Here is a 14,781-nt window from a genome sequence, read left to right as displayed (position 1 = left end):
AAGGTGAGAGGACAACTTTTAGGTTAATCTCTTGCCATCCATCTCATCTGAGACAGGATCTCTTTTGGTTCACTGCTTTATTCCAGAACCTCTGGAAAATTCTCCTGTCTCTACCTCCCCCTTGCTACAGCACACTGGCATATAGAAACCCACAGTTCCCAGCTTTTATGTGATATCTGAGGATCCAAACCTAGGTACTCAGGGTTGTATAGCAAGCACTTTATCAACACTGTACCATCTCCCCAGCACCAAGCCCAATTTCCTTTAAAAGATTGTCATATATAGGATCCCCAACACTGCAAAGGAAAAAAGGAATCTCAATTATTTTACATATTCCTTTCATTTTCACCCACTAACTTCTTCTGGCCCAAATAACAAGACTGAACTTCTTATTATATCCCATTTGAACTCTGATGATGGCCAAAGGAATCTTTACCATAATGTATAGAATTTTTTTTTCCAGGATGAAAGCTACCACAGTAATACAAAATACATATGTAACCAAAGGGCTTATTTACAAGGACAGGGGGACCTATTAACAAATTTCTGAGGTTCTGAACATAGAGGTCTCAAAGCATACATTTTACAACTGTAATAAAAAATTTTAAAACTACTTGAAACCCCATTTTAAAAGGTTTTATATTTTTTAGTATACTTTAGAATATGCTGTGGAGTCGTTTCTGTTGTCTCTCCCCTTCTTTACTTGACAAAGTACTTCGGACCATGTTTGTGACTTTAAATTTTATTCTCAACAGTTGGATTTATAAAGGTGATACATTCCAGAATTCTTCCTAGGATGGATCCAAAATTATAGGGCAAAGGTTTATCACATGGCCTGGGTGATTAATAAAGGCATCAAAACAGGGTTACCTTACCACTCTACACTTACCTCTAATAACCAGTTAAGCATATACAATTACTGATTACAACTACATTTCAAGTTGTTTTTGTTTTTGTTTTTATTTCATGTATTTCAAATCACTTACTGCTAGCCATGATCCCTTGAGGTCTTAGTGACTATTTCCAGTTTATGAGTGAGGAAATGAAATCTCGAAGTGTAAATGACAGATCAGGATTCAAACCCAAACACAAGTGAAACCCATGCTCTTACTCACCACTATCATGAGTCTCCACTGATGGCCATCATGCTACATAGTGAGCCCCTTATTTTTCTACCACTAGCAATAGGCATTTCTACACCCAAAGAGTCACAGATTGACAAAGAGACAGACACACAAGCCATGGATTGTAAAAAGCAAACAGATCCAGTATTCTCCAAGAGCTGAGACTAGACTGAACAATTTGGTCACACAAGGAAATAAAAACTGAGTAGTTAAAGTAGAAAAGAAGTGTATTGGAGTGAGAGTGAAAGAACAAAAAGGAGGAAAATAGAACAACCACACTAGGTGGCACACACATCTGGAGTTCTGCAGTGGTTGAGGCTCTGGTATGCTAATTCTCTCTCTCTAAAAAAAATATTTTTTTAAGCTTGAGCAAAAATACACACTAAGGAAAGAGGAAAGCATGCTGGGATATGATAAGAGATTTCCATATGGTCTATAAGGGAAAGTGGCAAGAGACAAGACAACTTCTAGCAAGTTGGATGAAGGCCAAAGGGTGATGGACCTTCAAGCTTAGAAATTTGGAATATATCATGAAGGAACCAGTGAACCATCAAGTCTTTTAACTACAGAAGTTAGGTATGGTGGAACATATCTATGATCCCAACACTTGAAAGATGGAGGATCATGATATGAAGGCCAGCCTGGGCTACAAAGTGAGACCTTGACTCAAAAGAAGGGGAGGGGAAAGAGGAATTATTTTACCTATAGAGAAACATTGTAATTGTATATAGGCTTTTATAAAGCTATCTTTAGCCATCTTATGGAAGACAGTGACTACAGGGTCACTGTGGTCTTGGTCATTACAAAAGGCAGACATGAGGAAAGCTGAGAGTGTGAAAGCAAAGGGAAATATAAAACTCAGGCAAATTAGAGAGCAGTTTAGGAAGGGCAATGAGTAGGACTTGGCAATGCAACCTTGTAGGTGCATAAAAGGAGAACCAGTAACTGGTTATATGAAACTAAAAACCAAACAGATGGTACAGCGTTCAAAAGTGGACCTAATTTACTTGGTTATAATCACTTGGTAATTCACCAGAAATAAAACCATCCAATAGTATCCTCAGACACTTAAATTTTAGTATGGCTTTTTTGGAACCAGAATAAAACCAGGAGAACACTTCGAAAAGCAGTAAGTAAGGATTACATGGTGAAGTGGCTGTAATCCTAACCCAAGGTAGGGAGACCATGATTTCTAGATGATACTGGGCTCCAAGGAAAAACTGTCTCAAAAAAAAAAAAAAAAAGAAAAAGAAATGAACAAATCAATATAAAAATAGATCATACAAAGAGATAATTGTTAAATTGGGATGCATTTATATATATTCAGCCCACCAATGAATCTTTTAGGGGGCTGTATTACACTCCATGACACAGCTGCACTTGGTGGTAGCAATCATGGCGACTACTAATGTACTGACTCAAGAAGGCAGCATCAGCAGAATCTTTTGTTACTATCATGCTTACAGTCAATTCTCAAGTTTCAGAGTCTGGAGAGATTAAGAACTTCTCAAACCTGGATTTCCAAGTTACAAAATACATTAAAGGTAATGGACAAGTGGTTGAAAACTCCATGAATAAAAAGTCATTCTTGCTGGGCATGGTGGCACATGCCTTTAATCCCAGCACTCAGGAGGCAGAGGTAAGAGGATCACTGAGTTTGAGGCCAACCTGAGACTACAGAGTGAATTCCAGGTCAGCCTGGGCTACAGTGAAACCCTGCCTTGGAAAACAAAAAAAAAAGTGTGTGTGTGGCGGGGGGACAAAAAGTCATTCTTATGAGGTGCCTATGTAAAATATCTAAAAGATGATATGTGTTACTACAATTCTAAGATTTTCCATTTGGGCTTCCTATACCATTCAGGATAACTATACCATCTTCTATGGGAGGAATGTGAGGACAAGGTAGCATACTCACTCAAAGATCCTGGTTTTCAGAGACATTCCCAACTTCAGGTGTTTTGCCATCCCATGGTTCCAAAATCCATCATAACATTCTGGCCATACATTCTCTTCACAGCCAGTGATTTACTACATGCACTGAGATGCAATATAGTGCTTCTTCCCTCTTTTCTTGGCATGGTTATCTGACTCACAATCTACAGACCCCACACTTACCAACTTCTGTCTCAATGCCTAGACTTCCAAATGGTTTTGCTACCAAAACCAGCTCTGAGGAGGGGGATAAAAAACAACCTGTTGAATCATTTTATTATGCAATTGACCATCATATAAGTATCCTTTGAATAAAACTCAAATGAATTCACAAATTATATTCTACAGTATCCAATGCCATAAAAAGTTCCCAAGCTACTTGGGAGGCAGAGACAAGAAGATGACTACAACCCACAAATGTAAGATCAACCAACGGGACTGTCTCAAAACAAAAAGATTCCAAGATAAAAATGTACCCTCATCAAAGTGGAACTAATCTAAATAGATGATATAAATAAGCTAGAAGCTTAATAGCACCTGTTCTGGAGGGGAAAAAAATACAGAAACAGGACTACTCAAAGGTTTCCAAGGAAAGTGGGATATACCCAAGTTCGATTCCATTTTTTTTTTTTGCTTGTTTTAAATATTTTATTTGAGAGAGAGAGAGAGAGAGGCACAGATAGAAAGAATGGGCATACCAGGGCCTTTAGCTACTACAAACAAACTCCAGACTCATGCATCACCTTGTGCATCTGGCTTCACATTAGTACTAGGGAATTGAACCTGGGTCCTATGGCTTTGCTGGCAAGTACCTTAACCACTAAACCATCTCTCTAGCCCCCAATTCTATTCTTTGTGAACTAAGTGAAGGCAAGGCTTGCCAAAGACTACTAACCCAAAATCTCCACTCCAACCTGAATGTCTATCTATGACTAGAAAAGGTTACCATAAGAAGACTGAGGGGATTCTTTAGTTAAAAGGACTTGTTCTGCAGGGCTGCCAGCCAGCAACCATCCCCAGCACCCACAAAAAGTGGACACAAACTGGAGCATGAATCTGTAATACCAAACAGGCCTATGGCAATGGGAGGCAAAGCCAGGACAATCCTGGAGCTTGTGGGCCAGACTGGCCTTTCCATAGGCAAAATTCAACAAGGAAGACCCTGTCTCCCAAAGAAGGTAGAAGAAGACAAACACCCTGAGGTTCTCATCTGACCTCCACATATGCACAATGGCATATGCACAGCCAAACACATATCCTGATAGAACCTTTGTCGAGCCAATGACGCACTGTATATAGACAAGGTAATCTCATGCTATGTTTGCCTGATTAATAAGGACAGAAAGAAATCAAATGTTATTGTTTACTTTACATTTATTTTCATATCTTATGTTAAAAACCATGCTGCTGTCCTTTTTTTTTAAATTGTGCCTGTGTAGTAGTATGTGTGGTGTGTGTAGAATATGTATGTGTTTGTGCAGATGAGTTTGGCTCATGAACACACAAGCAGAGACCAGAGAACATCAGATACCCTCCTCTAGCCCTCATTTGTATATTTCCTTGGGTCAGAGTTGCTCTGGGAACAAAGAGCTGCTATTTTCATGAGCCCCAGTGATTCTTCTGTCTCTGCACCTTATAAGACTGGTAATATAGGTATATGTGGCCATGCTCAAGTATTTACATGGGAGCTAGGGAACTGAACTCAGGGACTCTCAGGCCCTCATGCTTGTGGGGCAAGTATTCTTATCTGTTGAGCCATCTGCCTGGGCCAGTGCTGTCATTCATAGCAATAAAAACTTTAGTAACTATGGACTGCATAAGAAATTTTCTTACTAAACAGCATGTTTTCATCCTATCAGTATATGAATAAATTCTGCAACAGAACTGTTTAGTCTCCACTTTTTCAAAATTTGGAACAAAATAACAAGAAAGCATTCACATATTGGAGCTCACCAAAAGAATGAAGCAATCATCAATATGCAAGAAGCAAATCTTATTTAAATATTATCTCTTTCTAATCAAAAAGATTAATCTTTCAATTGATTTACCTATGTGATTTGTGAATAACTGAAAGCTTAGTAAATGTTTTCCTTAAAGCATATCTGAAACACAAATAGATGAAACTCTCATACACAAGCAATTGCATACAAATCAGAAATGCCAATTTCCATCCCAATTACTCCCAAGTTATGCAACATATTTCTGTTCATCTTTAGCATATAGTTGATGTAGTTTTTTTATAATTTGCCTAGCCTATAGTGAAATTCTGAAATCACACAAGCCATGTAAAACAATAAAAGAAAGAGCCCCTTTTTATTTTTCCTTATGTACTACATATCTATATTGCTTATAGAGCTTTTACAAAAAAACACTGTTAGTTTCTATATAAGGATTTCCATAAAATATTTATAGTTTCTATAAATGCATAAAAATTGTTGGTTTCATTATAACTTCTATTTCTGTGCCAGTGGAAGAAAACTTACCTGCACCTTTAAATAGCAATGCACACACACTGGGGTGGTAAGTGTGCTCTGCAGACCTCTAAGATACTTACTCCCTGTTTCATCAAAATATACATGAGCACTCTGGGGAAGTAACTTCTAGCAACCCAGCTCTAATCTCCACCTTAGGACAAACAGGCTATAAAAAGTACAATTGTGAGAACAAATGATTAATTCTACTAAGAAGAAATCCCATTACAACTAATATATTTTAAAACCACATGTGTAATGCCTATTATATGTGACACATTACTATGCTATTTATAGAAACCTCTCTGACAGGTTATATACTTTCACTTAAACTCTCTTTATACTATGCATATAATTACTAACAGCCAATGTTTTAATTTGAAAAATATATAGTTCTGAAGATAGTCATGGGGTTTTGATAATGATGGTAATCATGTGCAATCATGTAAATGTAACTATTGTTTGTCCCTTTCATTCAATAGTATTCATTAAAACTGCAATAACACAAAAATTTTATCAATTATTCTCATAATTATGAATGAACACATTAAACATAAAGTCATAAAGTTGCCAATTTACCTAATTAACTACCAATCTATTCTTGGTTTTGTTGGTGATCCAAAAATACACACTGAGGTGTGTAAGTGTACTCAGACCATAATTTTTCCAAGTATTAATATCTTATTGACATGTTATCATTGAGAAATGAGAGAAGTACACCATTACTGTGCTTCTGTCCTTTAACAAAAAAATCCTATTGGGTAAACTTTTAGTAAGCACATATTGCTTAAAGTTAAGAGGCTGAAAAGCACCTAGATTAAGCTACATAAACCCAAAGTACTCAAAAAGTTTTATCTGTAATTTCATAATCTTAACTCTAAACCATTATCTTAGTTCATATTAAGCTTATGAAGAGATAGAATTTTTAAAGTTAGCTGTTAGAAAATATTTTCAAAAATACAAGATCCCTTTCAAGTCAGGACTCTACCAGTGTTGATGTTTTAGCATTTAAGCTAGCTTAACTTTAAACAAAAGCAGATGAATAAGTAATGTGAACTCTGAAAAGACCTTGCTTGTGCCTTTTTTTGTTGTTTGTTTTGCTCTTTCAAAAAATATAGGCATTGCATGTCTGTCAGGAATTAACAAAGCCTGTATCTTTAGGTTTTAAAGATAGCAGGCTTACTAGATTTTAAATGAAATATTGAGTGCTACAGTGATTTAATGGTTTCAAACCATGGATGTCATTGTGGTCTGATGGTATCACAGACAACTTAAGGGAAAAAAAAATGGGGCACAGAGAAATTACTTTGTCAGTAATTACAAACAAAAGTCCTAAAATGTGGCTCAGGCTGCTCATTACTACTTCTTTCTGTATCAAGACCCTTATTTACATTTCAGATTACATTTTTTATGAAACAGTAAGATCTATCAGAGCTGAGAGAACTGAAATAATGAGGGGAAAACATTTTAATAAAATGTGTTGGGTCTGCATTACTTCCGTGACAGAAAGAAAGGCTTCCTCCACAGTGATAGATCATTTATTCTGCTTCTAAACGAGAAGCAAAAAGATGAAACTGATGAACTTTTACTGCCCGTTTGTCTTTAGCAGACAATTAAGACAGAGAAGATCAAAATGGATTATCATACCACGCAGACAACTGGCCCAACAGTAATACATCTCCGGGACCACAGATTTGTAACTCTCTTTTATCCCTCCCCTTTCTTCTTACTTCTTTTTCCACTCTAAAGGCAGTGCTAGCTTTGTGGCTCAAGGAGAGCCAAAAGGCTGGTCATCATTATTCAGTCACAGATGTCAATCTAACCTCCCTTTTTTCTCAGTTTCTAAAGCAGTGAGCCACAATAATTTGTGACAGATTCTTTTACTGTAAGGTACAAAGAACACACAGAATAAAACATCTAGCAGCAGCAAGCATCTCTGATCAAGTGTGCTGGTACACGGGAAGTACACTATATGTAAAAACAAGCACTGGTAGTTTAGGTGAATAAGGAGGCACAACCAGGGAAAGGAGAGAGAAAGAGAGTGAATGTGTATATTTTCACACATATCCAGTAATAAGTGCTATTTTTGGTGGGGAATTATCTTAAACATTCCTTAAGGATTACAACATGAATGGTTTAGTATTATAAATGTGCTTAAAGTTTGTATGTAACAGCAATCTTTATAACACTTTTTTGTAATGATGTACTGAGGATAAAGATAATTTGGCTTATTCAAACAAACACAAAAGTGAAAAAAAAGCCTTCAGAATTTAAGTGATTAAAAAAGGCAAATAATACATAAGCACCTATCAGTCTCTTAACTAGTAGATAGGATTCCCAAACAATGTTTTGGGAATTTGGAAGTAATAACTTCAAAAGCAAATAAAGTAGATACTTTTATGTGCCTAATTTCTTGGTTGTCTGAGGTCAAGAAGGACAAGCATATTCTCGAGTTGGAGGAGATGCTAAATAAGAAACTGATAAGCACTACTGTGAGTTTTCATCTGTCCCATGAGGTTGGTTCTCCAAATTTCAAAACCATGTCCCTTATTCAAACAAATACCACTATCCTATGAACAAATCTAAGTAACTAGAGCTATTAATTTTAGATTCCTATTTTAATTTTAATTATTCTAATTTCAATATCTGAAATGCTTATACAGCCAGCTATTGACAGAAAGAACTAAATTCATAACATAATAATATCAACTTAGCAAACTGAACTCCACATGCAGTGCCAGAATATAAAATAACCCCTCTCTCTTTTTCTCTCTCGACACACATACATGTATAACACACATATGTACACATGCCTCAAACTCATACACATGACTAGGAGAAATCAACATGGAATGAGAAATGCTAGATTGTCCCAGCAGTTATTGAAGTGGTAATACAATGCATTTCCTAAATTTACTTTGGCTTTATCTATATTTTCCACATTTTTATTATGGACATATTATCCATGCAATTCCAAAGCTATTCTAAAAAAACCATGTTGCTTAAAATTTTTCAAAACTAGTAAGAAACTATGTTTAGAAGATCAACCCAGATGGTAACTATTCTATTTTAGGTTTTTTCCTACAAAACTTTTTCTCACTGGTAATTCACATCATAGGATCACAAAGGTTATTTATCTAGATATGAGACTTTTAGAGCACTAAGTTTCTTAAGAGCCATGGCCTCAAGTGAATCACAATCATTTTTTTATCCTTTAGATATTGTTTAAAGAAAAGTGGTAAGTCATGAAAAGGTCTTAGAATCTTTGGATGGTACAGTTTAATCCAAAGGTTCAATACCATAGCCACTTAAAACAACTTTAACTCTACAGCTGGAAGATGAAACAAAAGTATAGTGAAAAGCTTTTAATTAAATTTAAGTCTTATTTTAATCTTGAGTTAGACACAAAGCAAATCAGGCTAGTACTCTAGGGTTCTCATATTAGAAAAACTTATTATAAAGCATATCATTACACTGACTATCCAGTTACAGTCTTGGTCACATTGGGACTGCTGTATCAAAAAAAAAAAAAAAAATCACATACAGTTACCTTGTCCCTCTATGACATGTCCCAATACAAAGGTGTAAGTACTCCTGTCCAGGGTATTTATATTCTATTATACTTATCCTCATGTAAGGAATTTTAATAGCAAAAAAATTGATGTGCTTCAGGAACATGCTTTGTGTACAATATTTCATGTGTGAAAGGATTTATAAAGGTGTCTTACTCAGTTTAATCAAAGGTGATTTTATTTTTAAAATGCTTAAAATATACTAAATTATATATTTGAAATAAAAAATGTAAGCAGGCAAAGCTATGAAGCAGCTTTACTATTTCTCAAGATAAAAACTGGAATGCTAAATGTACAGTTTAAAACTAATTCTAAAGAACAGAGCAATATCAGAAGTTCAGCACTATTGTACAAGTACAGAATTCCTCCCATCCCACTCCATGTCTACAGAGTGCTAGAAACTGGAAGTGGAAGAACCAACTGCTATAACCTTCACTCCCATCATTAAAACATTGTCTACCAGACCTTCCACAACAGTTTTATCATTTACTGCAGATTTCAGGAGATTTATAAACTTTCTTCTATTTTGGTTATATTGCTGACTGCCTAAATAACATTAAAAGAAAAAAAATCACAGGCAATCCAAAAGATTTCCTAATGAACTGCAGGCTGTAACATACCTCAAAGTAAAAAGATCTTTGTGATTTTTTTTTTTTTTTTTGCCTAGTTTCTGTTCCTTTTTCCTATGAAGGAAATAACCTAATTCCAGCACTAATGTTCTCAGTCCTACTTCAATGTGTTTTACTTTTTGTCTTTTGTTTCTAATTATTGCTTCTATTCCTTTCTAAAAATTCATTTATCTCTTTCAGTAAAAAGAACAGCAATAATATGTTGAACAACTCTGAAATAAATTTTGTCATGTAAAAAATTAATTACACATTCCGAACCTGGTCACTGTAGTCCTCCGGGAATTGCCTCTGCACCTCAGGATCTGTAAATAATTGACAGATAATATTAATTGGCTTTGGATTAGTGAGCAAGCAGAGGATCACACATTAATATTTGATCAGAAGATGATAGCAGCCCTGGCAGGGGATCCAAGGGGGGCAGCTGAGACTGCTACTGATGAGCACAAGGAAGGACTCAGCAAGGCACTCCCATTACCCTCCTCCAGAAACATAAAAAAGAAAAATTTTAAAGACCTGATGCTACTGTTAACTTTAGACTATTACCTAATGCAAAAATCTTGCCAGCTGCAAATTGCCCTCAATATATTTTTCCACAGAAAATGAGTCTTAAACCCGCTTGACTTTTCTTCTCTAATCAGCAGTCTCCTTTCCATCGTTACAGATGTTGGCTTGATAACCCTTAAGCACTAGCTTCAGACTGGAAAGAAAGGACAGTGAGGAAGAAGTCTTTCAAGGAATAATGCAAAACTCAGGCCTTTCAAAAATACTTTCTTTCCTCTGTGCTTATGAACTCATAAAAATACAGCTAAAACTAAATGGCATTTGCTTCAAAACAGAACCAATACTTCTAACTTATCAATGTATACCAACTAGCACGGTATGAGAAATGATTTTCCATCTACCATAGTTAGATGTGCAGAAACTATAAACATACAAAGGTGAAAATACCTCTTCAGACCATGTATTTAGGATGGAATCACTGAAGGGGTCACTTCATTCTTAAATCATAATTGTGAGATAATGCAATGCCATATCTGTAAGTCAATACAGAGTGTGCTAATTAAAAGCTATTAGCACTGCACTTACTATCGATTAGGAAAACATTCAATCTTTTCTAATAAGAAAAAGATCTGGCTGTGAAGAAACACATGGGGGTGGGAGGCGATCAGAACAGTATCTATTTGGAAAATCATATATCAGTGCAAAAAAAAAAGTATTTGAGGGTCTTCCTTCTAATCATGATCTCACAATATATATTGTATTACTATTTTTCACATATAGCTCTAAAAACTACAGTAAAACATCAATTTACTTCTTTGTGGACATAAATACACGGAAAGGCTTCAACCTGCCAGATCACTGAAAGCACTGTGAAGAAGAAACAAAAGGGAAAGGCCTACTTATTTACTACACTGAAATTCTAGAAATATCCGTTTTAAAGTCATGAAAGCCAGTAGATATTACTTTTGATCCAAGCTTAGCCAAAAGGCAGTAATATTCAAAAACTCACACCAATAGCTCAGCTTCCCCACATGGGTGGTATAGAATTCCAATCATTTGGTTCTCTGGTGTCATCTGGTTGGTTTAAAAAGTAGAGAACAGCATGCCTTTATTCCCAGCACTTGGGAGGTAGAGGTAGGAAGATGGCCATGAGTTCGAGACCAGCCTGAGATCACATAGTGAAATCCAGGTCAGCCCGGGCTAGAGTGAGAAGTGAGACCCTACCTCGAAAAACCAAAAAAGAAAAGAAAAAAGTAGGGAACAATTTCTCTCTTCACCTTCACTGTAATTACTAAGGAGAAACCAGAGATGATCCAGATCTTGGCCAGTAAGGTTCTAGAGTAATATCCCCTGCAGAATGCTCAAGTCTGCTTGACTTAACCCATGGATCACATTTAAAAAAAAAAAAAAATTGAGCCGGGTGTTGGTGGCGCACTCCTTTAATCTCAGGAGGCAGAGGTAGGAGGATTGCTGTGACTTCAAGGCCACACTGAGACTACAGAGTGAATTTCATGTCAGCCTAGGCTAGAGTGAGACCCTACAGTGGAAAACAAAAACAGAACAAAAAAATTATTACCTGTCTTTGAACTGACAGGCTGAGATTACATAGGACTGGACTCTCCTGAAACAGGAGGCCAGAGGGTGCTAGACAACTTGGCAATAAAAGTCCAGGTTAAAGATTCTTTATCTAAAACGCTTGGGACCAGAGGGTTAATAGATTTTCTAATATCTCAGACTTTTAGAATATTCGCATAGATTTCACTGGTTGAACTTCTCTAACTAAAACTATCAAAATCTGAAATTCATCTATATATACTTAACCATATTAGACCTACAAAGAAGAATTAGTTAATAGGATACAACAAACCTCTACAACTGGAGAAGTGAGACTTTAAAAATAAAAAATACAAGTACAGGGGCTAGAATTCCTGAAGCATACATAAATACTTTAAAATTTGGTCCAGAAAGAAAGAGAGAGAGAAGGGGAGGGGTGAAGGGCAGGGAAGGGAGAGGGGAAGGGAGGGGAAGGGAGGGGAGGGGAGGAGAAAGGAGGGGAGAAGGGGAGGAAAGAGGGAAAGGAAAAGGGGAAGGCAGAGAAGCTGGGAAGGGAGAGGGGAGGACAGAAGGGGAGGGGGGCAGCAGAAAAGAGAACAGGAGAGGGGGAGGGAGGGAAAGAGGGAAGGGATAGGGAAGGGGAGGGAAGAGGGAGGGGGAGAGAGGAAGGTTGGGAGGGAAGAAGGGGCAGCTGTAAACCACTGAGGGACATAATGAACCAAGGCTGGGAAAGCTGCAGAATCATCTACAACTTACTCTTTTTCTTCCAACTGACATGTGGTTAACAATTAACTCTTCAACTAGCAAATTTCATACATATGTAACTTTACATTCTTTAATATCATATTTTCTTACGGTAGTTTATGCTTCTTGAGAACCACAAAATGCCAACAGAAATAGAAGCCAAAGACTTTAATTTTTCTACCACAATTTTGTGAAAGGATAAATAACAGAAATAAAAATGCTTCAACTTTCAAACAGTAAATTTCTTGTTCATAAAGTTTTTAAATCTCTTTAATCAACTCTATTAATAGAAAACCATAAGAAAATCAACTTTTTGAAATTTTTTTTTCTTATGTACAACATAATAAATGGAAAAAAATACGGATGGAAAAATCAACCCAGGTAAATACACTGAAGGCGTAATAATGATGAGGACCAAGATGGAGGGCATTTCAACCACATTATCTGAAACACTACCTCAGGAATAGGCAACATAAATTAGACATCATCAACTAAAGTCCTTCAACAGTCCTAAGACCATCCATAAAGTGAGAGTCCCTGATTTGACAGAACAATGTCCCAAGATAATACACTTGTTATTATTTACTACAATTCAAGCATTAAACTTTTGTTTAGTTTTCCTTAAGGCCCAAAAGGTTTACAAAAAACAAACTTCATGGGTTCTCAACATTTTTTAAAACAATACTTCAAAAGGGGAGGGAGGATGCTTTTAAAAACCAAAGTCCAACCTATAAAATTCTATTCAATTAGCTGAAAGATTCAGTGTGATAGTTAATACAACTATGAAAGCTATTTTATAAAAGTTAACACAGATACTGCAAAAAATAGATTTGAATTTTCTTGAAATGTCTATTTTGCTGCAATTAGTGCTCCAATCTTTTTCACATTGAATTGATCAAAATGCCATAATGTCACCAAAATACTGACATTGGAAACATCTGAGTTAAACAGGTCCAAAGACAATCTGCTTTTCTTGAGCAATACAACACCCGTCTTACTAACAGTTTCAGCAGGCACATGTACAAAACCTAGCACCCTGCAGTTAAGCAACCCGCCTTTAAATTTTCTGTCTGGCAGCAATCCACTTGCGTGTCTGTATGTTTTACAAGTACTCTATGTATTTCATTGCGTCAGCTGCATTTCTTTGAGTTTTAAATGGTCTGGGAACATTTTATAAAATGTTCTATATCTTTATATGGAAAATAACATACACTGGAAAACTGCATTGGTCTAGTATTTATTTATCTATTTCTTTATCCACCATCTAATGCTATAATAGCTAATGTTCCAAAACACCTTCTCACATTCATACACTCACACCAAGTGCAGTGCCACTGAAAAATTAACTTTCAATATCCTCAGATCAGAGTCCTACCTTCGAAGCAAAGAACCTCACAATTTGCTTTGGGAAGTGGCAGTAAGAATAAAGTCATCAACATATGTCAAGCTTCTTCTCTAAGAATCATCTGTCTCACAGAACATAACAGAGGAGTACATGGAATACACTTCTTTCTTTATCCTCTTTTCTCAGCAACTTTCTCATGACTCAAGCAATAGTTCCTTAGAAATTTAAAAATCAATTTCATCCTCTCAGGAAAAGAATTTTCACCTAAAAACACTGTAATTTAATAACTTATCCATGGACAGGGGAGTGGTTAAAGGCAGTTGCTAGGAAAACTTGAGACCAACACCCATGTAAAGCCAGACATGCAGTAACACACACAACTATAATCCCAAGAGGCCTTTGCTAACTGGAGGTAGAGTCAGGAAAATCCCGAAGCTTTGAGGGCCAGCAAATCTGGCCTTCCCAGTGGCAAACAAGAGCCCATCTAAAACAAGGTAGAAGAAGAGGATCAACACTCCAAGGGTGTCCTCTCTCTTCCACATGCTCTCTATGGCACACATGTACCCATATACATACCACACACAAAAATAAAATAAATAAAATGTCTTGCCAAAAACATGCACCATCTGATAAATCCACATATCTGTCTAAAAGAGGTAGCTGGCACTTAACAAGGTTCTACATCACATTAATGTACAGGCTACCACATTCTACCAACACCATGGTTATATAACAGAATATTATCAAAGAGATACATGCACACTACTTCTGAAGGCCACAAGACCTATTTCCTCACTTAGACATGTCAAAGTACACGACTTCTAAGAGTATAATCTCACTCACTCCAGCAGAAAACATGACCATGCTTAAAAGACACCTTCACAGCAGAAAAAAAAAAAAAAGCTAATC

The 14,781-nt window shown here is 36.4% G+C and overlaps 1 protein-coding gene across 7 annotated transcripts in view; it reads right to left on the bottom strand.

The window, feature by feature from the left end:
- Dennd1a (DENN domain containing 1A) overlaps nt 1-14,781 on the bottom strand; it is a 573,141-nt gene that overhangs the window by 399,229 nt on the left and 159,131 nt on the right. For all 7 annotated transcript variants that reach the window (XM_045142267.1, XM_045142266.1, XM_045142262.1 and 4 more), the window contains exon 3: nt 9,987-10,030. In XM_045142267.1, coding sequence (XP_044998202.1) covers nt 9,987-10,030 — 44 coding nt within the window. The remainder of the gene's footprint in view (nt 1-9,986; nt 10,031-14,781) is intronic.

This window comes from Jaculus jaculus, chromosome 1 (genome assembly GCF_020740685.1).
Source record: "Jaculus jaculus isolate mJacJac1 chromosome 1, mJacJac1.mat.Y.cur, whole genome shotgun sequence".
Taxonomy (NCBI): Eukaryota; Metazoa; Chordata; class Mammalia; order Rodentia; family Dipodidae; genus Jaculus; species Jaculus jaculus.
Note: the sequence above shows the minus strand (reverse complement) of the source record. Positions and strands in the feature narration are given on the sequence as shown.